The sequence below is a fragment of the Coregonus lavaretus genome (assembly GCF_964263955.1).
Source record: "Coregonus lavaretus genome assembly, chromosome: 37".
NCBI lineage: Eukaryota > Metazoa > Chordata > Actinopteri > Salmoniformes > Salmonidae > Coregonus > Coregonus lavaretus.
In genome coordinates this window covers 1,264,136-1,291,645 of record NC_140024.1, presented here as the reverse complement: position 1 = coordinate 1,291,645, position 27,510 = coordinate 1,264,136, and the positions used below count along the sequence as shown (strand labels likewise).

The 27,510-nt window shown below is 43.7% G+C and overlaps 1 protein-coding gene across 2 annotated transcripts in view; it reads left to right on the top strand.

Moving 5' to 3' along the window:
• Positions 1–27,510, top strand: part of LOC311111695 (low-density lipoprotein receptor-related protein 4-like) — a 201,856-nt gene that overhangs the window by 130,293 nt on the left and 44,053 nt on the right. For both annotated transcript variants that reach the window (XM_084154489.1, XM_084154488.1), the window contains exons 4-14: positions 3,391–3,504; positions 3,690–3,806; positions 4,789–4,917; positions 7,369–7,488; positions 7,559–7,684; positions 8,200–8,325; positions 8,458–8,592; positions 8,769–8,894; positions 9,650–9,880; positions 10,643–10,799; positions 21,987–22,204. In XM_084154489.1, coding sequence (XP_084010615.1) covers positions 3,391–3,504; positions 3,690–3,806; positions 4,789–4,917; positions 7,369–7,488; positions 7,559–7,684; positions 8,200–8,325; positions 8,458–8,592; positions 8,769–8,894; positions 9,650–9,880; positions 10,643–10,799; positions 21,987–22,204 — 1,599 coding nt within the window. The remainder of the gene's footprint in view (positions 1–3,390; positions 3,505–3,689; positions 3,807–4,788; positions 4,918–7,368; positions 7,489–7,558; positions 7,685–8,199; positions 8,326–8,457; positions 8,593–8,768; positions 8,895–9,649; positions 9,881–10,642; positions 10,800–21,986; positions 22,205–27,510) is intronic.

The window sequence follows — 27,510 nt, the reverse complement described above, 5'->3', positions numbered from 1 at the left end:
GATGACCTTTTACCTTACCGTGCAAACACTTCCTCCTGTTGCCTGGGGGAACACTTATTGTGTGTGTATGCATGTGTGTGCATGCGTGCACGTGCCTGGGAAAGAAACTGAAATAGGCTTCAGCTGGCTGGCAGCAGTAGATGGGCATAGAGAGAGTGGGAGGGTGTGAGTGAGGAGTGTGTATTTATACACTCATGTTTATATCGCCATGTACTTATACACGTCAGGAGTTGGTGCATATTTATACTTACATGTACTTCTATATTTCATCCCAAATGGCACCCTATTCCCTATACAGTGCACTACTTTTGAGCAGAGCCCAATGGAATAGGGTGCCATTTGTGAAGCAGACATACACAGGCCACTGATGTTTCCCTATCCACTCCAGCTGTCAGTGTCAGAGTTGTTTCTGGGTTGAGATGTAGTTAGTGGTCAGACTAAATGAAGACTGTCCAACGGGCAACTGCTTTATCCAGAGTGACTCACTGGGTTGAAAGTGTCCCATATAATCCATGTAGATGGCTGAGTATTTCCATTGGCTTGATCATACTGCTATATACCCTATTACCAGTGTAGTGAGTGGATATGTATGCCGGGAAATTATTTTCAACTATACTATGGCTCATGAGGGAGCCTTCAAAATAATGTTCTTGATTCATTTAAATATTTTCAAATGCTTAAAGTGACTTCCAGACAAAGACTAATACGTTTGCGCGTGCACACACACACACACACACACACACACATTCACAACTGTCTGTTATAAAAAGGTGTCATAATAAACAGAGGTATCCATGGTACCCTGTGGTTGAGCGAGATTTCAGTCCACACACCTCCACACCCATTAAGTCCTTCTCAGAGATCACCACTCAAATCGGAATGAGAAACCTGGTACGATTCATTTCCAACTCCATGGATTGAATTTCCTGAATGTTAAGGAGATGGAATTGACCCAAGCTAACTCTGCCAGCTTGTACCTCCATTCATCCTTTTTTTTCTGAATACCTCTGTAGATGGAGGTGAGGTCTCTCTCTCTTTCTCAGATTCTCTCGTTCCCTCCTTATTTTTTCCAGATAACTCTGTATGGAGGTGGGCTTTCTTTCTTTCAATCTTTCTTTCTTTCTTTCTTTCTTTCTTTCTTTCTTTCTTTCTTTCTTTCTTTCTTTCTTTCTTTCTTTCTTTCTTTCTTTCTTTCTTTCTTTCTTTCTTTCTTTCTTTCTTTCTTTCTTTCTTTCTTTCTTTCTTTCTTTCTTTCTTTCTTTCTTTCTTTCTTTCTTTCTTTCTTTCTTTCTTTCTTTCTTTCTTTCTTTCTTTCTTTCTTTCTTTCTTTCTTTCTTTCTTTCTTTCTTTCTTTCTTTCTTTCTTTCTTTCTTTCTTTCTTTCTTTCTTTCTTTCTTTCTTTCTTTCTTTCTTTCTTTCTTTCTTTCTTTCTTTCTTTCTTTCTTTCTTTCTTTCTTTCTTTCTTTCTTTCTTTCTTTCTTTCTTTCTTTCTTTCTTTCTTTCTTTCTTTCTTTCTTTCTTTTCTCTGTCTCTGTTTCTCTCGTTCCCAGCTTCCCTCTCTCCTGTCTGACCCATATTACAGGAGCCAGACGTAGAATCCCATCCTGATGGGGGGTCCGTCTTCCGTGAGCCAGCCATGAATTTTTCATCTTCATGCTCCGTAAATTTCCCCCTCACTCGCTCTTTGGCCTACTTATTATTTCAGGCCTTTTTTCTCTCTGTCTTTCTGTCCTCCTCCCTAGTTTCTTTCCCCCCACTATTGTTTTATTCCATTATTTAAAGAGAGAAGGGGAAGAGAAAGGAGAGAGACGGGGGAGAATCCGTCATGCTCCACTTGAGCTTAGCAAGTTGTCAAAGTTTCAGACAACAAAACTGGAAAAAGAGACGTTTGTGTGAAAGTGAGTGACAGAGTGAGCGTGTCTGTGTGTATGTGTGTGGTCCTACGTTCATATCATTTTTTTTTTTGTTTGTTTATCAAACATTCAGCAGAACACACATTACTACATATCCACAGTGGTATCACACACACACCAGATCTGGGTTCAAATACTATTCAGAGCTTCAGCTCTTTTCTATAACCTGTAGGAAGGTAGGACTGATGGGAGAGTTCAGAGCTTCTGCTCTTTTCTATGTCAACACATTGGATGAGAGGAGGATGCAAGGCAGGTAGGGGGCAAGGAGGGAAGGCAAACCCTGCAAGTGCATAGGTAATACTCCAGGAAACATTAAAAGTGTTTAAAAATGAATGTATTTTGTTTTATTAATTTTTTCACACACACACAAACACACCTCAATGCATAATGACCCTGGTAATGAATCACAGTGACCTTTCATCTCTAACCCCTGCCTGCTCTCTGACTGATGATCTGCCTGAGGACACGTGACTTCGGAACTTTCCTCTGTTTGGGTTAGGAATGAGAGGGAGGGAAAGAGAGAGCCAGATGAGAGATTCAATGAAATTCTACTTAGTGTGCTAAGTTAGTTTTTGGAATGAGATTCAGCCATAGCGTTATCGTTTAGAGACTCTCATCCAGGGGCTAGCTTTGTCTTCTGCTTCCATTCCGTGTCCTTCTCCCACTCTGTTGCATCTGAATAGGAGAGGGGCAAGAGCACTCTTAAATAAAAATACGAATACATCTAGTCTCTTCTGTTCTGAGGACTCGGTTGGGTCTTAAAGCTGTGAAGACTGTGTGTGAGAAAACAAGAGAAAGAGATGAGAGGTAGTAGATTTGGGTCACGTTCCGTCGCAATAGTCACTGAGGTAGGAAGTACAGTCTCAATGAAAAAGACACATTTTATCCTCAAACATATCTGTGCCCGTCCCTTTTTTCTGTCTCTCTGCTCCTTAACTTGTATTACACTCTGAACTGCCGTCACGTTTCTAAGTGGGTTTCTTTGACTGAGCCGCTGTATCCATTTTATTGGCAGTCCAGGCATAAGTGAGGTAGATTTCATAATTAGTTAACCTTCTAAGGCAGCAACCCCCCTCACACACAACACACACACACAACACACTTTAAATAATATATCACCTCCGGTCTGGGGCCATTCAGCGCAGGAGAGAACGGGAGAGAGACATTGTTGTAGGCCTAAGAGAGCTAGTAAGTGGAACTAATGATAACATCAGATAAATTATTGTAAGGAAGTAGGTTTTGAGGGGGTTGTTGTGCTGGATATGACAGTGTATTTTAGATCAGAGGTTAACCATCAGTGTGGATGGGAGGTTGTCCACTGGAGGTTAATAGACAGCTACTTTTCTCTGTATGAAAGTAAGAGAAAGGTCACTAAGCTGTGCGGTGTGTGCATGCGCCCATATCAGATACTTACATCATACAAGCGGTGTATAGAATATTGTTTGTGTGATTTGTCCTTTGATTGACACCCCTGTAGCTCCTAGAGAGTGTGAAGAGGATGAGTTCCATTGTCAGAACGGCTACTGCATCCGCAGCCTGTGGCACTGTGATGGGGACAATGACTGTGGGGATAACAGTGACGAGCAGTGTGGTGAGTTACACACACACACACACACACACATGCACACCACACATTCACTCCTACAGTATACACATATATTCAGAAAGTCATAGTCTTTGTCACAACTCAATCCGTTGACTTTAATACCTCGATATCTCTCTTTCCCTCTCTCTCTTACTTTCTCTCTCTTTCTCCCCTCTTTCTCTCTCTCTCAGACATGCGTAAGTGTTCCGATAAGGAGTTTCGCTGTACAGATGGGAGCTGCATTGCTGAACATTGGTACTGTGATGGAGACAGTGACTGCAAGGACGGATCAGATGAGGAAAACTGCCGTGAGTTGCCCTGTGTGTGTGTGTGTGTGTGTGTGTGTGTGTGTGTGTGTGTGTGTGTGTGTGTGCTTATATTTGTCCTGTTTCACACATGTACAAGTGTGTATTCTACACATGTGTCCTGGAAAGAGATGGAGACCCGCACACTGTCTGAAAAGGAATACATCCAAAACTGAGGCTTTAATGCAAAATAAAGATGTATATTAAAACATCATGGTGTCCAAAAAATCATCAGTGCATAAATGAAAGGTGGAAACAAAACACAAACGTTTCAGCCTCAGGCCATCATCAGTGTAAATTGTCTGCACACACATGGCCTGAGGCCAAAACGTTTGTGTTTTGTTTCCACCTTTCGATTATGCACTTTCTTGCACTGTGATTTTTTGGCCACCATGATGTTTTAATAATTGCATTCAAGCCTCAGTTTTGGATGTATTCATTGTTTCTACAGTGTGTGGGTCTCCATCTCTTCCAGTATTCTTATTTTGACACCTACACACCTGGAACAGACACTATTCAGTAGTAAGAACCTTAAAAAAGCGCAGACAGCCTCGTATCATTTATACGCATGTGTGAAATGGAAATGTTTTTTTTGCATGTCCCAACTCCCCCTGAGACACATACTGTACGTGTGTGTCCCCTCTCTCTCTCTCTCTCTCTCTGGCGAGGGGAATTTCAATGGTATGGATAAAGAATTGGCAGCAGGATTTCAAAGGGCCTCGCACAGGTGTACACTCTGAGCCTTATCTTCCCTTTGTCGCCAAGGGGTCAGTGTGTCGACATTACAGCTTCACCAAACTATCCCCACCCCTTACCTATTTTGACTGCCCTAGTGTAAAACACACTGAATGTCAGAACCACATACTGTCTTTATAGTTTATGACAGAAAGGTTTGGGGGCAAAGTGAGAGGGGGTGGAGGAGAACGTGTGTTAAATATGTACCCCCCCCCCCCCTCTTTTTCTCCCTTTCTCTCTCCCTCTGTAGCATCTGATGTAATGACGGCCACCTGTAGTGTTGAAGAGTTCCAGTGTGCATACGGACGCTGTATTCTGGACATTTATCACTGTGACGGAGACGACGACTGTGGAGACTGGTCTGATGAGTCCGACTGCTGTAAGTACACACACACACACGTCTGATTCAGGTAGCTAATCATTGACATCTGCAGGCGCCAGCACCATAAATGCTACATCAGAGGCTGCTACACCGCCAGGCAGCAAACACATACTGTACCTCAAATTCCTCTGCTACACAAACAAACACAGACACACAGACACACACACACAGACACACACACAAACACACACACACACAGAGAACCTGCTGTGGCCGGACGACAGCTTGGAATTCTACCCAGAATGCCGAGCGCCCTATTTCTCAAGTGGAATGTAAACATAGGGGTCAGTATGTTAGGGGCAGGGAGGATTGCAGGTGGGCTACAACTTTATCATGAGGGACGGGAGTGAGGGAGTGAAGTTCAGTATTTGAGAGGTGCCACTGACACTCTTTGATTTCTTTTTAAGGCCTTATCAGGTGAAAGCAATAGTGTGTCAATATTTCCAGTCAAGTGTTCATAAAAGAAAAGAGATAAGGATAGGATCGGCTGAGGTTAAACAGAATTGAGACAAGTTGGTGATGGCAGGTCCAGCTGTTACCATTGTAGCTATGATTGAGCTTGAGCAGTGACATGTTAAATGGCTACACTGCAGAAATCTGTCTCCCTCACTTATTATGGCTCTCTGAGCGTTCCCTAACACAGATTCCTGGAATGCCCTGTCCCATTCTCCTTGCTGACAGCTGTCGTGGTAGAGCCTGCTGCTCCGCGGTGTGTCTATGTTACGTGCGTGTGTGCATGTCTGCGTGGGTTGGAAAACACTTCCCGTCTTTTTCTCTCTAACACACACATACGCGCGAGCTAGCTAGCATTTCGATTAGCACAGGCTATCATGTTTCTCCTCTTCACTCCAAAGAATGTACCCTGTTAGACTAATAATAACTAAGACCTTACTGTATCTCTAGCTCAGTCTTTCATCTCTCCCTGTCCCACAGTCTCTCTTTCGCTTTCTTTCTCGTTCTCTCTCTCTCTTTCTTTCTCTTTCTCTCACTCTCTCTTTCTCTCTCTCTCGCTCACTGATACACACACTCTCTCTCATTCTCTCTGTCATGGCAGCCCACACAAAATGCCTGTGAATGGATCTCTAATAGCATGCATCAGACTAGGGAGTAGGATGAGAGGAGCGAGAGCAGTGATTCTCAAACTCCTCTCTTCTTTGATGTTGTCTTTAACGGTGATAAGCTTTTTTTTTTTTAAAGGCTTTCTTTGTGACTGACTGATCAGTAAGGTCATGTTAGTTGCATGTCTTCGTCCCCTCTCTTCTCCTCCTCTATCATCCCTTTCTCCGCCCTCCACAAGCATTTCGCTACACCCGCAATAACATCTGCTAAATATGTGTATGTGACCAACAGAAACTTGATTTGATTTGATAATTGCCCCCCTTGCCTGGGGATATTTATAATTTTTTTGGGAGAGTTGAAAACGCATCAAAGAAAAAGAAAAAGGACAGAGATAAAAAAAAAAAAAGGAAAAGAAGACCTTACACTACAGCTGGGAGAAGAGACATACCAGAGAGGAATAAGACTAGCCATCCTCACACTGCATGTCTTGGCATTGACTGTATGCTGGACGCTTTGATAGAAAAACACTGGCACACTCTTAGATGGGCATGGTGTGTGTGTTCAGAATGGAGAGCGAGCTGGGCACACGAGCAGATCAAACGGTTATCTGTGTGTTTAGTGGTGTGTGTGTGTGTATGGCTATGTCTGTGTATTCGTTGTGTGTGTGTATTCTGAGAGTTGGGCACACACGGGTAGATGAAACGGTTCTCTGTGTGTGTGGGCGTCAATGTGGACGACAGGGTACCAGCTGATAAGTGGGTTTGAACATGAGAACACTGTCCATTTAAAATGTCTTTCCATTCTCTCTCTCTCTCTCTCTCTCTCTCTCTCTCTCTCTCTCTCTCTCTCTCTCTCACCACCTGGTGTTTTGATCATCCCCTCATCACACACACAGCATTGCTTTATTCTTCTCTTCTTTCTTCTCTCCCTCTCTTCTGTTCTGTTGGCGCTGTTCCCTTCTCTTGTCTATCTGATAACACTGCACATGGACGCATTCAGACACTCTACAGCACTTGTTCTCTCACGCTTCCTCTCTTTTTTTACCCTCGCTTTATTCATTCCTCAGCTCTCTGTCCTTATCTTCTACCCTCAGCCCTTCAGCCTCATATGAACAGGCTCTTATTGTTAGATCATGAATACAAGTGTGTGTGTCCTTGTGTGTGTTTGTTTGGTCTTGAATAGATATGTTTGATTCTTTTGCAAACATGCATGTCCTGCCCCACATGTTTCTTTCTGTTCTGTCCCTGTAAAAGCATCTTTGTATTACCAGGGTCCTTCAGATCAATTGTTTTACACTGTCAGGGATGATTGAAGTTCCAAAAGCATTTGCATTTTATCTCACGGTAGTGGCTGTGTGTGTGTGTGTGTGTGTGTGTGTGTGTCCTGCAGCCTCCCACCAGCCTTGTCGTTCTGTGGAGTTCATGTGCAGCAGTGGGATGTGCATCAACGCTGGCTGGAGGTGTGACGGGGAGTTTGACTGTGATGACCAATCAGATGAGAAGAACTGCAGTAAGTATCTGCTTGTGTGTGTGTGTGTGTGTGTGTGTGTGTCTCTAACCAACCTGTCCTCTCCCTCCAGCCACCTCCATGTGTACTGCGGATCAGTTCCGCTGTGCATCGGGACGCTGTGTCAGGTTGTCATGGAGATGTGATGGCGAGGATGACTGCTCTGACGGCAGCGATGAAGATGACTGTGAGAAGACTGGTACGTGTGTGGGTGTGTGCACGTGTGCAGATCGGCATTAATCTAAACTAGACAGTACAGAGGAAATAAAAGGATACAAAGAAGGAAAGAGAGATCCAGGGACTTAGTTCTTATAGGCGGGCTAAACAAACATTGAGCTAAATCTCACACCTCAGTCATGCACCCTATAGTTCAGTATCCATGACAACAGTTGCAGGACAGCTCTCCATGCTGAAAAGCATCATGGTGGAGGAAACTGTCAGAGGGAAAGCATATTGGATGATCACCCCACCCAGGGTGGAGTCTAGATCCAGTCAATCTAAAGAACGGTTACCATTACCCCACAGGCCTTTTGTGTCTATCCTTCAGAAGTCAGAGGCTAAGTCCCAAATGGTACCCTATTCCCTATATAGTGCACTACTTTTGACCAGGACCCAAGGGGTGCCATTTGAAACAGAGTTTTCAGATGTTGTCCATTGTTCTTCACAGCTTTTTTCCCAGCCCATTGTAACTTTCTCCATCTATCTCCCCACCAGACACCCCGCCATGTGCTCCAGACCAGTTCCTGTGTGGGAACGGCCGTTGTATTGGCCAGAGGAAGGTTTGTAATGAGATCAGCGACTGTGGAGATGGGACGGACGAACACCCTCACCAGGACTGCCGTGAGTTATGTCTGACTGTATAAGGGGAAGGGTGTGTGTGTGTGTGTGTGTGTGTTTGGGGGCTTATGCGGAAACATCTGTAAGGCTCCACATCATAACATCTCTCTAACAAGTGTGTGTGTTTGAGTGTAGGCCCGCGGTCCAGCGAGGGCAACTGTAACCTGAATAATGGAGCCTGTTCTCAGAAGTGTCAGATGGCCAGAGGTCTGGTCCAGTGTACCTGTCATACTGGCTACAGACTGATGGAGGATGGCAGGGCCTGCCAGGGTGAGACTGTGTGTGTGTGTGTGTGTGTGTGTGTGTGTGCATGTGTGTGCGATGAGAGACTGAAAAAATGTAAATGAGCTCTGCTGATTTTATAATGAGTTGATTGAAAATGTATATATTTGAGGTGTTTACACTTGCAGTTCCATCACATAGTCTCTTACACCCCCCATTCCCAGATGTGGATGAGTGTGCAGAGGAGGGCTACTGCAGCCAGGGTTGTACCAACACAGAGGGGGGGTTCCAGTGCTGGTGTGTGCAGGGCTACGAGCTGAGGCCTGACAAGCGCAGCTGCAAGGCGCTGGGTGAGTCCACTCACAACCTTTCAATTTAAGACCTTTGGCTTCAACATTTGGAGGGATTGCGAGCGCCTGGGGAAGGTGTTTACCTGAAATGCATCAGGGTTTTGTGTTTCTTGGAATTCAAACCATTTCCCTTACTCTGCCCTGGGTAGTGGGTGACCCATATGCATCATAGTTGTGTTTAAAACATGCAAACATGTTTCATCTGCATTTAATTGTAACCGTATCCCTTGCTTAGCTTGGGGGAGTTGGACTGTGGCTGAAGCTAGCTAATAGTTTAAGGTCAGAAAAGCGAGTGCTTGCGTGCATCCCAAATGGCACCTTATATCCTGTAGTGCACTACTGTACTAAAGTAGTCCACTATAAAGCAATAGGGTGCCATTTGAAACGCAGGCCTGGTCTGTACTAGATTTAGATATGGAGCTAGGGTCCATTACATTGCTAATACAGCACCCCACAAATCTGGTGTGTATCACTGGTGAACCCCGGTCGAGCATCTCTGCTTGGGTTCCAGTGGCCAGGGGGTGTACTTGACTGACTGACTAATATTAATGTTGGGTCTTATTGAAAGTGATGGCTGGAGTTCCCTGCAAGAGCTGAGTTTTTCTTCCTCTATCCCTTGCAACTCCACACCCTCTCCTCTCTCTCCCTCTTTCTATCACTCTCCTCATTTTGCTTCTCACTACCCTCCCTCTCTCCTTTCCCTCCCTCCTCTCTATACCCTCCTCTCTTTACCCTACTCTGTACTCCCCCATTAGGTCCTGAGCCAGTGCTGCTGTTCGCTAACCGTATAGACATCCGCCAGGTGTTGCCCCACCGGTCAGAGTACACTCTGCTGCTGAACAACCTGGAAAACGCTATCGCTCTGGACTTCCACCACAACCAGGAGCTGGTCTACTGGTCCGACGTCACGCTCGACCGCATCATGAAGGCCAACCTGAACGGGAGCAACGTGGAGGAAGTGGTTTCCACTGGCTTAGAGAGTCCAGGTATGAACATGACCGTTTATGGTCTAACTCTGGTCAAAACACACACGGTAGAATGCATAGCAGGTGGTTTCCACCACCATGGATACGATCACAGATGGTCATGCTACATTCTAAACACACACAATTATTTAAAGGAAAGCCCAGTTATAACTACGACCACACATGGGTTTACTATGGTCAGAACATGTATCAACATAGTATGTACAGCACTGCAACAGTCATAATGCAAGGTTTAGGACAAATTACGAGTCAACACAATCTGGCCTTGCTGAAGAAGACAAATGGATGGCATTTTCTAACCCAAAAAGGTCAAATAGGGGGGCTTATATTTGTTCTGTGTAACCTGTACAAGTGTGTGGTATGAGCAATTAGGGTTAAGTGCCTTGCTCAAGGGCAGATCAACAGATATTTCACCTAGTCGGCTCAGGAATTCAAACTAGCAATCTTTCGGTTACTGGCCCAACGCTCTAACCGTTAGGCTACCTGTCACCCTCTAATCCCAAATGTGATTTTAGCTTCTACACTTTTACCCAACGTTTGCCCCAAACCATAACCCCTAGATAAAAACTAGATAGCTCAACAGCGCTGATTATTTTGCCACATTTTAATCTACCAGGGTTGTGTTTATTAGGGCATGCAACATAACATGTTTTAAAACTTTTGCAATGGAAAACAAAAGACTGTTTTTTATTAAGTCAAGTCTGTTTGTCTGTTTTCCTCCGTTTGGTGCCTAATGAACATGACCCTGCTCTCGCCCTCTAGGTGGTCTGGCTATAGACTGGATCCATGACAAGCTATACTGGACTGACTCAGGGACGTCCCGTATTGAGGTGGCCAATCTGGATGGAACACACCGCAAGGTCCTCCTATGGCAGAGCATGGAGAAACCCAGAGCCATCGCACTGCACCCTATAGAGGGGTAAGGAGGATCTCTCTCTTTCTCCTCTCTCTTCTCTATCCCTACCTGCCAACCTGCACGTATTGTGTGTACCATACACACCATTTCAGGTCAAAGTATGCTGGTACAAAAAACGACCCTAAAATACGCAAAAATAAGCTTCTGGTAGGCACATTGTGGTTTTTGACTCTGAAGTTGGAGCTGAACCAATCATAGGACTCAGACGAGGAGAAAAAATCTCTGGCCCTCCCCACCCCCCGTAGTCGTAGTACTATTTTCGTCCCTGCAGCTGGATGGCAGCTCTCCACTTCGTCTGTTGATACCACTGATGTGTGAGGAAAAAGGGTAAGGGGTATGGAGAATGCACTGTTTGCCAAATACATTTTCCAAAATTGTATGCGTTAGTCAAGCACATAACCAATATTATTTCTTAGATACAGTCAGGGAAAAAAGTATTTGATCCCCTGCTGATTTTGTACGTTTGCCCACTGACAAAGACATGATCAGTCTATAATTTTAAAGGTAGGTTTATTTGAACAGTGAGAGACAGAATAACAACAAAAAAATCCAGAAAAACGCTTGTCAAAAATGTTATAAATTGATTTGCATTTTAATGAGGGAAATAAGTATTTGACCCCCTCTCAATCAGAAAGATTTCTGGCTCCCAGGTGTCTTTTATACAGGTAATGAGCTGAGATTAGGAGCACACTCTTAAAGGGAGTGCTCCTAATCTCAGTTTGTTACCTGTATAAAAGACACCTGTCCACAGAAGCAATCAATCAGATTCCAAACTCTCCACCATGGCCAAGACCAAAGAGCTCTCCAAGGATGTCAGGGACAAGATTGTAGACCTACACAAGGCCGGACTGGGCTACAAGACCATCGCCAAGCAGCTGGTGAGAAGGTGACAACAGTTGGTGAGATTAAACGCAAATGGAAGAAACACAAAAGACCTGTCAATCTCCCTCGGCCTGGGGCTCCATGCAAGATCTCACCTCGTGGAGTTGCAATGATCATGAGAACGGTGAGGAATCAGCCCAGAACTACACGGGAGGATCTTGTCAATGATCTCAAGGCAGCTGGGACCATAGTCACCAAGAAAACAATTTGTAACACACTACCCCGTGAAGGACTGAAATCCTGCAGCGCTCGCAAGGTCCCCCTGCTCAAGAAAGCACATATACAGGGCCGTCTGAAGTTTGCCAATGAACATCTGAATGATTCAGAGGAGAACTAGGTGAAAGTGTTGTGGTCAGATGAGACCAAAATCGAGCTCTTTGGCATCAACTCAACTCGCCGTGTTTGGAGGAGGAGGAATGCTGCCTATGACCCCAAGAAGACCATCCCCACCGTCAAACATGGAGGTGGAAACATTATGCTTTGGGGGTGTTTTTACTGCTAAGGGGACAGGACAACTTCACCGCATCAAAGGGACGATGGACGGGGCCATGTACCGTCAAATCTTGGGTGAGAACCTCCTTCCCTCAGCCAGGGCATTGAAAATGGGTCGTGGATGGGTATTCCAGCATGACAATGACCCAAAACACACGGCCAAGGCAACAAAGGAGTGGCTCAAGAAGAAGCACATTAAGGTCCTGGAGTGGCCTAGCCAGTCTCCAGACCTCAATCCCATAGAAAATCTGTGGAGGGAGGTGAAGGTTTGAGTTGCCAAACATCAGCCTCGAAACCTTAATGACTTGGAGAAGATCTGCAAAGAGGAGTGGGACAAAATCCCTCCTCAGATGTGTGCAAACCTGGTGGCCAACTACAAGAAACGTCTGACCTCTGTGATTGCCAACAAGGGTTTTGCCACCAAGTACTAAGTCATGTTTTGCAGAGGGGTCAAATACTTATTTCCCTCAAAAAAATGCAGATCAATTGAAAACATTTTTGACATGCGTTTTTCTGGATCTTTTTGTTGTTATTCTGTCTCTCACTGTTCAAATAAACCTACCATTAAAATTATAGACTGATCATGTCTTTGTCAGTGGGCAAACGTACAAAATCAGCAGGGGATCAAATACTTTTTTTCCCTCACTGTACATACATACATACATACATACATACATACATACATACATATACATACATATACATACGAAAACATATGCTTAAAGTACTTTGCTTCCTCCTTCAAAATATAATTTGGTGAATAATGGATGACTCTGTCATTTGTAACCAGTTTCAGTAAATTATTTTTTAATGTTGAAAATTTAAAAAAATAATTTGGTGAATTTTTCCCAATATTCCATCTAGTTTGCTTTATTTTTATAATATATTACACTTGATCTTTCTTGAATAAGTTCCCTCCATTTATTTTTGTTTTTTTCTGTAATTTATTCTGAGCCTCTATGTTACAGTTTTTATTGCTATCTATCTGTTCTGTTAGACCTTCCATTTCCTTTGTTAGTATGAACTCTTGACCTAAATTGCTTTTGTTTTCGAGATGAGTACTGAATTGCATGGCCTCTGAAGGCACATTTAAAAGTGTCCCATACAATAAGAGGATTTGCTGTACCTATGTTATGTCGGACAAATTCAGTTATAAATTCCTTTGTCCTAGTTCAAAACAATTTATCATCCAATAAGCTTTGATTAAATTTCCAATATCCTTGCCCACGTGGAAATTCAGTAAGAGTAATGTATATGCCAATTATATGATGGTCCGACCGCATTCTGTACCCTATCAACACTTTTTAAACTTTTGGTGCCAACGAGAATGACATAAGAAAGAAGTCAAGACGACTAGCTTGATTGAGACTCCGCCATGTATATTTCACAAGTCAGGATATTTAAGTCTCCATATATCCACTAGTTCTAATGTATCCATAACATTCATGATTTACTTAAGAGCATGAGGGTGATAGTTTGTAGTGTGATTTCCTTTACAACAATATTTGTGATTATGGAAAACGCATTAAGAAGTAAAGACATTCCACAAATTACTTTTAACATGGCACACCTGTTAATTGAAATGCATTCCAGGTGAAGCTGGTTGAGAGAATGCCAAGAGTGTGCAAAGCTGTCATCAAGGCAAAGGGTGGCTAGTTTGAAATAACACATATGGAATCATGTAGTAACCAAAAAAGTGTTAAACAAATCAAAATATATTTTTGATTTGTTTAACACTTTTTTGGTTACTACATGATTCCATATGTGTTATTTCATAGTTTTGATGTCTTCACTATTATTCTACAATTTAGAAAATAGTTGTAATAAAGAAAACCCCTTGATTTAGTAGGTGTGTCCAAACCTTTGACTGGTACTGTATCTATAAGTAGCCTGTGTCATTCTTGGGAGGTGGAACCTAAACAATTACAGGAATTACGTCAAAATAGGGGTGGCTTTGCCCTCTGGTGGGCACCTTTAATATGCCACAGTGACCTCTAGCGACATGGAAAAGTTGGAAACTATTAATTTACTAATTTAGCTCATCAAATAGCTAATTTGCATGTGGTAATTGAGAGGATGGTTGGTAAATTGGCTATGAATGCTGAGAGCCAAAGAATATAGATGATTGAAAGACAGGAACCAGGGTGGAGAACGTGTCAGTGACCTTGATCAGTTAAGTTTTAAAGTTATTCAAACAGCTGACATCAGTGGCATCTGATAAAAACTATGAATTACCTAAGTTCGAATAGTATTTATTTTCTTTTAAATACTTTGAACGTTGTTTGATTGAGCCTGCATGGAGTGCCAGATGGACGGGGTTTTGTGGTGGACATTTTAAATACTATCAAATAAGGACAGACAAACTTATCACACAAGTCAGAGTTGTACTTAAACTAAATCTTTATTCAAATAACTTATCGATAAGGGAGCTGGTCGCAATACCACACAACCAAGTGGATAGAGTGAGAGCCCAACGAACAGGAAATGCTGACATCTTATATAGTGGACCAACAAATGCTTAGTCATGGCTGGTTCCACCCCTCCCCGGCAGATCAGGAGCTACCTTGTTTTCTTCTTGTGGCTTTGTGTAACAGGTCATAGCACACAAACAAGTGATAACGTTAGTTCCGTTACTACTCATATCTCCACACAGCTGTGCCCTTGGAAGATAGTAAAAGACAGGATAAACTGAAAAACTGTGGTCACTTTGAGGCTCTTTGTCTTATGCCGTGTGACCAGGTTACTCAAAAGCAACGAGAAATTGAAACAATACAGGTTTATCTGTTCCTCAAGTTTATTTCTTTCCTATGTCCTTGACTACACGCCCAGACCAGCTGCAGGGAGCTAGAGGGAAACATCCTTATGAAAAGCACAGCATTGGTAGTTAAGAAATGTCTCTACTATTGTTAAGCTTATTAATTGTTCATCAACTATTCATATTAAACAAATCCGGTAAATATGTGATTTTTCTCCTACAGTTTGCACTTATGGATTCAATCTTCTATAAAATGATATGACAAATTCACACCATATGTAAAGATAAAAAAATTATAATAATAGAAAACCTTCCAGATGTAACATATGACATGTTCAGTTGAAGTCGGAAGTTTACATACACTTAGGTTGGAGTCATTAAAACTCTTTTTTCAACCACTCCACACATTTCTTGTTAAGAAACTATAGTTTTGGCAAGTCGGTTAGGACATCTACTTTGTGCATGACACAAGTAATTTTTCCAACAATTGTTTACAGACAGATTATTTCACTTATAATTCACTGTATCACAATTCCAGTGGGTCAGAAGTTTACATACACTAAGTTGACTGTGCCTTTAAACAGCTTGGAAAATTCAAGAAAATGATTTGTCATGGCTTTAGAAGCTTCTGATAGGCTAATTGACATAATTTGAGGTGTACCTGTGGATGTATTTCAAGGCCTACCTTCAAACTCAGTGCGTCTTTGCTTGACATCATGGGAAAATCAAAAGAAATCAGCCAAGACCTCAGAAAAAAAATTGTAGACGTCCACAAGTCTGGTTCATCCTTGGGAGCAATTTCCAAACGCCTGAAGGTACCACGTTCATTACATTTACATTTACATTTTAGTCTTTTAGCAGACGCTCTTATCCAGAGTGAGTGCATACATTATATTTGTTTATACTGGCCCTCCGTGGGAATCGAACCCACAACCCTGGCGTTGCAAATGCCCTACCAACAACGTACAAACAATAGTACGCAAGTATAAACACCATGGGACCACGTAGCCGTCATACCGCTCAGGAAGGAGACGCGTTCTGTCTCCTAAAGATGAACGTACTTTGGTGCGAAAAGTGCAAATCAATCCCAGAATAACAGCAAAGGACCTTGTGAAGATGCTGGAGGAAGCAGGTACAAAAGTATCTATATCCACAGTAAAACGAGTCCTATATCGACATAACCTGAAAGGCCGCTCAGCAAGGAAGAAGCCACTGTTCCAAAACCGCCATAAAAAAGCTAGACTACAGTTTGCAAATGCACATGGGGACAAAGATCGTACTTTTTTGAGAAATGTCCTCCGGTCTGATGAAACAAAAATAGAACTGTTTGGCCATAATGACCATCGTTATGTTTGGAGGAAAAAGGGGGCGGCTTGCAAGCTGAAGAACACCACCCCAACTGTGAAGCACAGGGGTGGCAGCATCATGCTGTGGGGGTGCTTTGCTGCAGGAGCATCTGGGCGTTCAGACAATATTCCACTCCTACTGAGCCGACCTTGTGAGCAAACCTCTATTTACAACAGGCGCATTTCTAAGTATGCAACAGGTCAAACATCACTGACCTCAGACATTATTTAAAGACATTTCAAACATTTTGTGTACCAGGTTTACACTGGGTTTTTCTTAAACCTTGTACAAAACACCAATCCCTTGAGGCTTTTCTTACTGGCAAGATAGGGGTATTGCAAGGTGACTCTGGACACAGGACTAACGCTCTGTGCTCTAACAGTGAGGCATGTACAGGTGTGATACCCGCAATAGCCTCTTTACTGAGTGGATACTGTGCTCTAGAGGGGGCCTGGTATCTTTCGGAGTGACTACAAGGGGCTCAGCCCCCTTCATCCTGCCAAAATCATACTTATCCCTTGTCCATAGGCAATCAGGGACACCTCTCAAGAGGGGCAAGTCCTCACTCAAAAGCATGATATTGGTGACAAAGGAGGGCTGATCAAGTCCATACACACCCCTCTCAACTGCTGTGTCCCAGTTGAGGGGGTAACAATATGTCAATATGCTGGGTGAATGTTGACCAATCTGAACCAATCTCCCAATCAACAGCATTGACCAGGCCCTTTATCCAAACTGCAGTATCCTCCCACTCAACTCTTCATGATTTTGCCAGGGACACATGTGGTGCACTATCTTCAAACATGTAGAGCTCTTTCTGTGCAGGGGTTAGATTAACTCCCAAAGCACAGGAATCACTGCTACAATACAACCTTTCATACTGGATAGATTCTGGCGCTACACTTTCTAACAGCCATTTGTTCTCATCTCAGGTCTCTTGTCAATGGTGAGAAATGGGAGGTGCAATGTAAGCCTGCTTCAGACATAACTGCCCTCGTGACCCCAATGGGTTTTGGCCCATTGAGAAAACACGAACCATATTGGGCACCTCATTTATCAACGTCCCATGCATAATACCAGTCACAAAACTCAGACATTAACGTCAATTGCTCCCCCTCTTCCTCCTCCTCCTCATGAATAATGGTTAAACCGGTTGGGCCACATGTTATGTTGATGCCCAGTTTACAAAGGAGGTCCCTGCCCATCAGATTGACAGGACAGTGGTCAGAGTAGAGAAATTGATGCTGACACTTCTCCTCATAAAAGGAGACAGGCAGAGGCATAGTTACATGCTCTCTGAATGGGAGGCCTGAAGCCCCTAGTTTTGACTGTTTCACTAGATATGGGAGGTTTTGTCATAGCCTTTACAGTTAATCACAGACATTGTAGCTCCCGTATCAACAATAAATATTATTCACTCAACATTGATGCAAGCCTCCACTGTTGGCTTGATTCGAGGAAGGGTATGGCTCTTTAAAAACAAATGTTCTGGTTGCTCTGACAATTCTAACTCAACTACTTCTCCCTTCTCCTCCTCTCCTGGATTGTACAGGGCCGTCTGTGCAGGCGGCCCCATCTGCCAGGCCCCAGGCTGGCCTCTGCCTTGAGAGCCCCCTTGTGGGCCTGGCCATTGGTTGGTTGGCGGCTGCCATGGCTGTTGAGCCCCCTTGGGGCTCCTCTACCTCTTGATCCACCTCTGCCTCTTCCCCTTGGCTGCTGGGCAGTTTGAGTGCAGCTTACGGCGAAGTAGCCAGGTTTTCGACAGTTGTAGCAGATTCTTCCACCACTCACACCCCCTCCAGCAGCTGCTAGTGCAGCCCCCTGGTAGAATGTCAACTGAGCAGCTGGTAGTTTCTGGGTCTTGTCTTGTCGTCTGGGCTGGTTGGGGGAGCGCCCTCGAGGAACGGGTTACGACTCTTCCTGTCCGCTGTCTGGCTCCCCCAGCCATACCCTTCCTCTGTGGTTTGGGAGTTGACGTCATTCCCACCGCCAGCATGGCCAGTCCAGAGAGCAGTTTGTCCACCGCTGCTGCTACTAGGGGAGGCACAGGAGTGAACTGTGGAGTTGGGGGAGGAGGCACAGTGGGGTGTAGAGCGAGAGCGTCCACTTGGTCGTTTGGATCAGGCGGAGGCAGGGGAGGGAGGTCGACAGCCGCAGCCACAGGCCCAGACAGCACTGGGTAGAGATTGGGAGGAGAAAAGTTATTTCTCATTATCTCGTCTTTATCTGTTCTCCCTTCCTCCGCAGTCTGCACTACCATATTCTGACGGGGCTGTCCCCCAAATGGGTCCTGTCTTTGTGTACGCCTTTCTGTCTCTCTTTCCCATTTTCTAAATTTAACCCAGCCTATTTGATCTTTTGTACCTTTTTTAGTCCCTTCATACTCTGTCAGTCTCTCCCTGACTTTGTCTAACATTGTTAGACTCAGTGTCCCTGTCAACGGAAAACCACCTTCCCTATCTGTAATTTCACCTGGTTCAGATTGCCCCTTCCCCACTTATCTGCACATAACCTTCAGGGCCCCTGTGGGGGGATCTGGAATACCATGTCCCTTGCTCCCGTGTGCTCCCATGGTTCCTGTTCCACTCACACACTTACAGATAACACAGACACACACCCACAGGGGTAGACAAACAAAGAAAGCCGGTTAGTGCTGTTTCTGATTTTATATTTTATCCATATGAACAGGGAAATTCATATCTCCATTAAAATATTGCCCAGAACGTGGTGTTATCTCCACACGGAGATATCACCTACTGCGATTACTGTGGTACAGACTTCACCAAGTGCTGGCTTCTCTACCAACACTCTGGCTCCTGCAGGGCATACCTGGCTAGCACATTTAAAATAATCTGACTTCACCACTTCTGAGGCACACCCTTCAGACAGAGGTCCTTCATCCAATGGGACTTCACCAAGTGCTGGCATATCTACAGACACTCTGGCCCCTCGTCCCTACAGACCGCACCAATCACCACTGTGATCACTTCAGTGTCAGGACGGCTCTAAGTCGCCCGCAACAGACCAGTGGCAGAGTATCTTTGAGTCTGACAGTGCTGTCAGATGACTCTCCTCTGACTCTGCCCTGCTTACGCCTCCAAGGTGCCCCCTCTCACAGGAATACAAACTCAGAGCCCACGTAACAGAGGCTTTTCATAAAAACTTGACTTTGTGTGGTTCGCTCGCCTCCTTCTCAATAATGAGGAGAGACAAGGTCAACCACCAATCAGGATATTGCTGGATCATCTTGCTCCCCTCTCTCAATACTATGTTCGGGATCTGGTATCCACCCATGCCCGCTTGCTCGCAGATCTTAGGTGGATCCAGCTGCTCATTTAGGTGCGCAGTTCCCCTGAGATCCCAATTTGGGGATCCCCTGTGCACAGTTTACCCAGACCTTCAGGGGCGACCAACAGGTGAAGTAACAGATCCCATCCTCGTCGCCAAATGTGGTGGATATTTTAAATACTATCAAATGAGGAGAGACAAACTTATCACACAAGTCAGAGTTATACTTAAACTAAATATTTATTTAAATAACTGGATAGAGTGAGAGCCCAACGAACAGGAAATGCTGACATCTTATATAGTGGACCTAAAAATGCTTAGTCATGGCTGGTTCCACCCCTGCTCGGCAGATCAGGAGCTACCTTGTTTTCTTCTTGTGGCTATGTGTATTGGGTCATAGCGCACAAACAAGTGATAACGTTAGTTCCGTTACTACTCATATCTCCACACAGCTGTGCCCTTGGAAGATAGTAAAAGACAGGATGAACTGAAAAACCGTGGTCACTCTGAGGCTCTTTGTCTTATGCCGTGTGACCAGGTTACTCAAAAGCAACGAGAAATTGAAACAATACAGGTCTATCTGTTCCTCACGTTTATCTCTATCTCATGTCCTTGACTACATGCCCAGACCAGCTGCAGGGAGCTAGAGGGAAACATCCTTATGAAAATCACAGCATTGGTAGTTAAGAAATGTCTCTACTATTGTTAAGAATATTAATAGTTAACTATTCATATTAAACAAATCAGGTAAATACGTGATTTTTCTCCTACAGTTTGCACTTATGGGACTACTGCATTGGTTCCATTGCACCAGGAAAACTTGATCTAGCGCAGCAAATTATTATTTAAAGAAAACAAGTACTATTCGATCCCAAGTCTGAATGGTGCTTGTCCTATGATACAGTTGAAGTTGGAAGTTTACATACACCTTAGCCAAATACATTTAAACTCAGTTTTTCACAATTCCTGACATTTAATCCTAGTAAGAATTTCCTGTCTTAGGTCAGTTAGGATCACCACTTTATTTTAAGAACGTGAAATGTCAGAATAATAGTAGAGAGAATGATTTATTTCAGCTTTTTTTTCTTTCATCACATTCCCAGTGGGTCAGAAGTTTACATACACTCAATTAGTATTTGGTAGCATTGCCTTTAAATTGTTTAACTTGGGTCAAACGTTTCAGGTAGCCTTCCACAAGCTTCCCACAATAGGTTGGGTGAATTTTGGCCCATTCCTCCTGACAGAGCTGGTGTAACTGAGTCAGGTTTGAAGGCCTCCTTGCTCGCTCACGCTTTTTCAGTTCTGCCCACACATTTTCTATAGGATTGAGGTCAGGGCTTTGTGATGGCCACTCCAATACCTTGACTTTGTTGTCCTTAAGCCATTTTGCCACAACTTTGGAAGTATGCTTGGGGTCATTGTCCATTTGGAAGACCCATTTGCGAGCAAGCTTTAACTTCCTGACTGATGTCTTGAGATGTTGCTTCAATATATCCACATAATTTTCCTTCCTCATGATGCCATCTATTTTGTGAAGTGCACCAGTCCCTCCTGCAGCAAAGCACCCCCACAGCGTGATGCTGCCGCCCCCGTGCTTCATGGTTGGGATGGTGTTCTTCGGCTTGCAAGCTACCCCCTTTTTCCTCCAAACATAACGATGGTCATTATGGCCAAACAGTTTTATTTTTGTTTCATCAGACCAGAGGACATTTCTCAAAAAAGTATGATATTTGTCCCCATGTGCAGTTGCAAACCGTAGTCTGTCTTTTTTATGGCGGTTTTGGAGCAGTGGCTTCTTCCTTGCTGAGCGGCCTTTCAGGTTATGTCGATATAGGACTCATTTTACTGTGGAGATAGATACTTTTGTACCTGTTTCCTCCAGCATCTTCACAAGGTCCTTTGCTGTTGTTCTGGGATTGATTTGCACTTTTCGCACCAAAGTACGTTCATCTCTAGGAGACAGAATGCGTCTCCTTCCTGAGCGGTATGACGGCTGCGTGGTCCCATGGTGTTTATACAGGTACACCTCCAATTGACTCAAATGATGTAAATTAGCCTATCAGGAGCTTCTAAAGCCATTACATCATTTTCTGGAATTTTCCAAGCTGTTTAACGGCACAGTCAACTTAGTGTATGTAAACTTCTGACCCACTGGAATTGTGATACAGTGAATTATAAGTGAAATAATCTCTCTGTAAACAATTGTTGGAAAAATGACTTGTGTCATGCACAAAGTAGATGTCCTAACCGACTTGCCAAAACTATAGTTTGTTAACAAGAAATTTGTGGAGTGGTTGAAAAAATAGTTTTAATGACTCCAACCTAAGTGTATGTAAACTTCCGACTTCAACTGTATGTGACCTATCTTTTAGTTGGACAACTACAACCTAACCCTAAGTTTTCCTGACTTTTTCCACCCCCCACAGCAAGATCTACTGGACGGACTGGGGTAACACTCCTCGTATCGAGTATGCCAACATGGATGGCTCCAACCGGCGCATCATCGCCGACACACACTTGTTCTGGCCCAACGGGCTGACCATCGACTACGCTGGGCACCGCATGTACTGGGTGGACGCCAAGCATCACGTCATAGAAAGAGCTGACCTGGACGGACGGAACCGTAAGGCCGTCATCAGCCAAGGTAAGGATACCAGGGAACCAAACACAGACACACACAGGCCATGTTCGAAATTGTTCTTGCCTACTGTTTAATAAAAGTGTATACTGTGTACTAATCATACACTGTTTAGTAAAAATGTATGCAGTAAGCAACAAATATCAACATTCTCCCAAGGCATCATCTAATGTGCAATTGGTTTGTTACCCGCCATTCATTCACACACACACACACACATCAGACACTCTCCCACACACGCAGACACTAACTTACAGTCACACACACACACACACACACAGTCCTCTCTCTGCTGGCACCCTGGGTTACCTGTGTTTACGGAAAATCTAAATCTCCACAACTGAAAATCCCCTAAATGAACGTTTGGCCAGGAAATGAAACCCCTATCAGCCAGAGAGAGAGAGCGCGTGAGAGAGGGGGAGGAAAAGGAGGGAGGAATTGAGCATAGGTTTGACAAGAGTTCAACTTGGTTTCTGAATGATCACAATGCTGTTATTGTGACGCTGATACACACATATACACGTAAACACACACAGATACACATGCACTCACACATTTCCTCAGTCAGAGAGATATAGTGCACACTACATTTTACATTACATTTTAGTCATTTAGCAGACGCTCTTATCCAGAGGGACTTACAATTACTGCGTTCATCTTAAGATAGCTAAGTGAGACAACAACACTTCACAATCGTATCAAGTACATTTTCCCTCAACAAATTATTTATCAGCAAAGTCAGTGCTAGTAGGGAAAGACAAGCCTTTTTTCTTTTTTGGAGTTTTAAAGAGGTAGGGTTTTTAGACGTTTTCAGAAGATGGGCAGGGACTCCGCTGTCCTGACTTTAGGGGGAAGCTTGTTCCACCATTGGGGTGCCAGGACAGAGAAGAGCTTTGACTGGGCTGTTAGAGGGCCAAGAGACCAGAGCTGGCGGAACAGAGTGCTCGGGTTGGGATGTAGGGTTTGAGCATAGCCTGAAGGTAAGGAGGGGCATTTCCCCTTGCTGCTCCATAGGCAAGCACCGGGGTGTTGAAAAGTATGCAAGCTTCGACTGGAAGCCAGTGGAGTGTGCAGAGGAGCGGGAGGATATGGGAGAACTTAGGAAGGTTAAACTTCAGGCGGGCCGCGGTATTCTGGATAAGTTGCAGGGGTTTGATGGCGCAAGCGGGGAGCCCAGCCAACAGAAAGTTGCTGTAGTCTAGACAGAAGATGACAAGTGCCTGGATTAGGACCTGCTGCACTTCCTGTGTGAGGTAAGGTCGTACTCTATGGATGTTGTAGAGTACGACCTTAACTGAACTAAAAAACATTGTCTAATACATTCATTTTAGGAAGTGGGGGGGGGGGGGGATTCAACTTTATTTTCAAGTAGATATAGTTTACCCAATAGCAATTACATTTTCATATTAAAAGGGTCAAGTTAGTAATAAGTTTATGAGCAGAACTGCATGGTCAGGACGAGAAGGTTCATTTCCAAAAATTCAAATTGGTAAGAACCATTTGTTTTTGAGACAGGGGTATCACCAACGCTGTGTTTTACTCATTAGGTACAGTATGTTGTAGCTAATTTTCAAATATTCATTATGATACATTACAAACTTTTAAAAAAAAGAAAAAAAATATTATGACTAACCATGGCCATTTGCATGACAATTAATCGTTACCCAAAATTCCATAATCGTCAAAGCCGTAGAGAGGAGGGAGTGGAAGTATGATAGGTCCAACGGAAGTTTACTTTTCCTCAATTTTTGCTCAGCTACCCGCAGCCCTCTTCTGTTAATACACAGTGAGTCATTTAACCACAGAGCGGGAAGGGAGGGTCGAGCCAGCCGGGAAGAAAGGGGACAGTGAGAGTCAATTGATGCGTAAAGGGAGTAAGGTCGAAGAGGCAAAGTTGGGACACAGGAGGGAGAAGGATTTAGCAGAAGGGAGAGAGGATAAGATAGAAGAGGAGAGAGTAGTGGGAGCAAGAGAGCGAAGATTGCGGAGGCACATGAACATCTGGGGAGAGGCTGAGTGGGTAGGGTTGTAGGAAAGATGGAGAGAAAAGGAAACAAAGTAGTGATCAGAGACATGGAGGGGGGTTGCAGTGAGATTAGTAGGTGAACAGCCTCTAAGATGATGTCAAGTGTATTGTCTGCCTTGTGAGTAGGAGGTGACTGGGAAAGGGTGAGGTCAAAAGAGGAAAGGAGTGGAAAGAAAAACATAGAAAGAAATTAATTGAAGTCAGGTGTCGGGAGGTTAAAGTCGCCCAGTACAATGAGAGGTGAGCCATTGTCGGGAAATTTGCTTATCAAGGTGTCAAGCTCATTGAGGAACTCTCCAAGGGCACCTGGTGGGCGAAAGATGACAACAATGTTAGGCTTGAGTGGACAAGTGACAGTGACCACATGGTTTTCAAATGAGGAGATAGACAGGTGAGAGAGGGGGAAAAGAGAAAATCTCCGCTTAGGAGAAATGAGTAGCCCTGTGCCGCCACCGCGAGGACCACATGCTCTCTGACTATGAGAGAACGCATAGTCAGATGACGAGAGAACTGCTGGAGTAGCAGTGTTCTCTGGGGTTATCTATGTCTCCGTTAAGGCCAAAAAGTGTAGGGACTGAAGGACAATATACATGTAGGCTGAGATTAACTCAGCCTTATTGACGGCATATCGGCAGTTCCAAACGCTGCCGGAGACTAGGAATTCCACATGGGTTGTGTGTGCAGGGTACACAAAATTATAAGGGTTGCAGCCATGGGGTGGGGAGCGTCTGTAAAACCTACAGGGACAGGAGCGAACAGGGATAGAAAACACACACAGTTGACAAAGCTACAAAAGAGCAAAAGGAAATCATCTGAAAATAACTAGGTAAGATATTTACATTTGAAGTCGTAAGTTTACATACACTTAGGTTGGAGTCATTAAAACTCGTTTTTCAACCACTCCACAAATGTCTTGTTAACAAACTATAGTTTTGGCAAGTCGGTTAGGACATCTATTTTGTGCGTGACACAAGTAATTTTTCCAACAATTGTTTACAGACAGATTATTTCACTTATAATTCACTGTATCAAAATTCCAGTGGGTCAGAAGTTTACATACGCTAAGTTGACTGTGCCTTTAAACAGCTTGGAAAATTCCAGAAAATGATTTGTCATGGCTTTAGAAGCTTCTGATAGGCTAATTGACATCATTTGAGTCAATTTGAGGTGTACCTGTGGATGTATTTCAAGGCCTACCTTCAAACTCAGTGCCTCTTTGCTTGACATCATGGGAAAATCATAAGAAATCAGCCAAGACAGAAAAAACAAATTGTAGACCTCCACAAGTCTGGTTCATCCTTGGGAGCAATTTTCAAACGCCTGAAGGTACCACGTTCATCTGTACAAACAATAGTATGCAAGTGTAAACACCATGGGACCACGCAGCCGTCATACCGCTCAGGAAGGAGACGCGTTCTGTCTCCTAGAGATGAACGTACTTTGGTGCGAAAAGTGCAAATCAATCCCAGAACCACAGCAAAGGACCTTGTGAAGATGCTGGAGGAAACAGGTACAAAAGTATCTATATCCACAGTAAAACGAGTCCTAAATCGACATAACCTGAAAGGCCGCTCAGCAAGAAAGAAGCCACTGCTCCAAAACCGCCATAAAAAAGCCAGACTACGGTTTGCAACTGCAAATGGGGACAAATATCGTACTTTTTTGAGAAATGTCCTCTGGTTTGATGAAACTAAAATAGAACTGTTTGGCCATAATGACCATCGTTATGTTTGGAGGAAAAAGGGGGACTTGCAAGCCGAAGAACACCATCCCAACCGTGAAGCACGGGGGTGGCAGCATCACGCTCTGGGGGTGCTTTGTTGCAGGAGGGACTGGTGCACTTCACAAAATAGATGGCATCATGAGGAAGGAACATTATGTGGATATATTGAAGCAACATCTCAAGACATCAGTCAGGAAGTTAAAGCTTGATCGCAAATGGGTCTTCCAAATGGAGAATGACCCCAAGCATACTTCCAAAGTTGTGGCAAAATGGCTTAAGGATAACAAAATCAAGGTATTGGAGTGGCCATCACAAAGCCCTGACCTCAATCCTGTAGAAAATGTGTGGGCAGAACTGAAAAAGCGTGTGCGAGCAAGGAGGCCTACAAACCTGACTCAGTTACACCAGCTCTGTCAGGAGGAATGGGCCAAAATTCACCCAGCTTATTGTGGTAAGCTTGTGGAAGGCTACCCGAAACGTTTGACCCAAGTTAAACCATTTAAAGGCAATGCTACCAAATACTAATTGAGTGTATGTAAACTTCTGACCCACTGGGAATGTGATTAAATAAATAAAAGCTGAAATAAATCATTCTCTCTACTACTATTCTGACATTTCACATTCTTAAAATAAAGTGGTGATCCTAACTGACAGGGAATTTTTACTAGGATTAAATGTCAGGAATTGTGAAAAACTGAGTTTAAATGTATTTGGCTAAGGTGTATGTAAACTTCCGACTTCAACTGTATGTGTGAGAGTGGTGTGAACTTTTTCTCTTTCCTTCCTCGAACAACTCGACAGAACAACTCGGCAGAACGTCTTTATTTCGGCGACAGTCATGGTTTTGTTGACAAAACAGGGGAGACTGAAGTACTAGCACTAATTGCCTAGCCAAGGTGATAGACACACCTCCCTGCACTGATTGCTGATTGCGTGTCAGAGGCAAAGAAAACACCCCCTACTATACAACACGCCCACAAATTAGCAAGACTGTTACACAAATAGACCTGAAACTAATCTAAGTCCACAACGACAGTCACAAGTAATGTAAGTCACAAGTACTACATATAATGCTGTTCACCACTGTAAAACCTCAAGAGTGGGAGGAGGAGTGTCCATTTTTGTTCATAAACGTTATCAATTCTTTGTAAGAGAGGACCTCGCACTTGCATCTGATAACATGTTGAATCTCTTCATTTTTTGGTGGTAATTGGATGCATCTATCAGCCACTCGATTCTGACATTGGGAGTTTTATTGATATCCTTGCATCAACCTTGGATTTGATTAATAATGAAGGTAACATTTGTTTTGTATTGGGTGATTATAACATGAACTTATTTAAAAGTGAGAACCACTCACTGACATCTGACTTTTTGAATACTTTATACTCCAGCTATTTTAATCGCTCATCTATAAGCCTACAAGAGTTACCAGTTCATCTGCCACCCTTATCGATAATATTTTTCCAAATTATTTGAAAAATGTGGCTAAAACAGGTATACTTTATACTGACATTTCTGACCACTTCCAATTTTCCACTTCGCTTTGGCAGCTGGAAATGA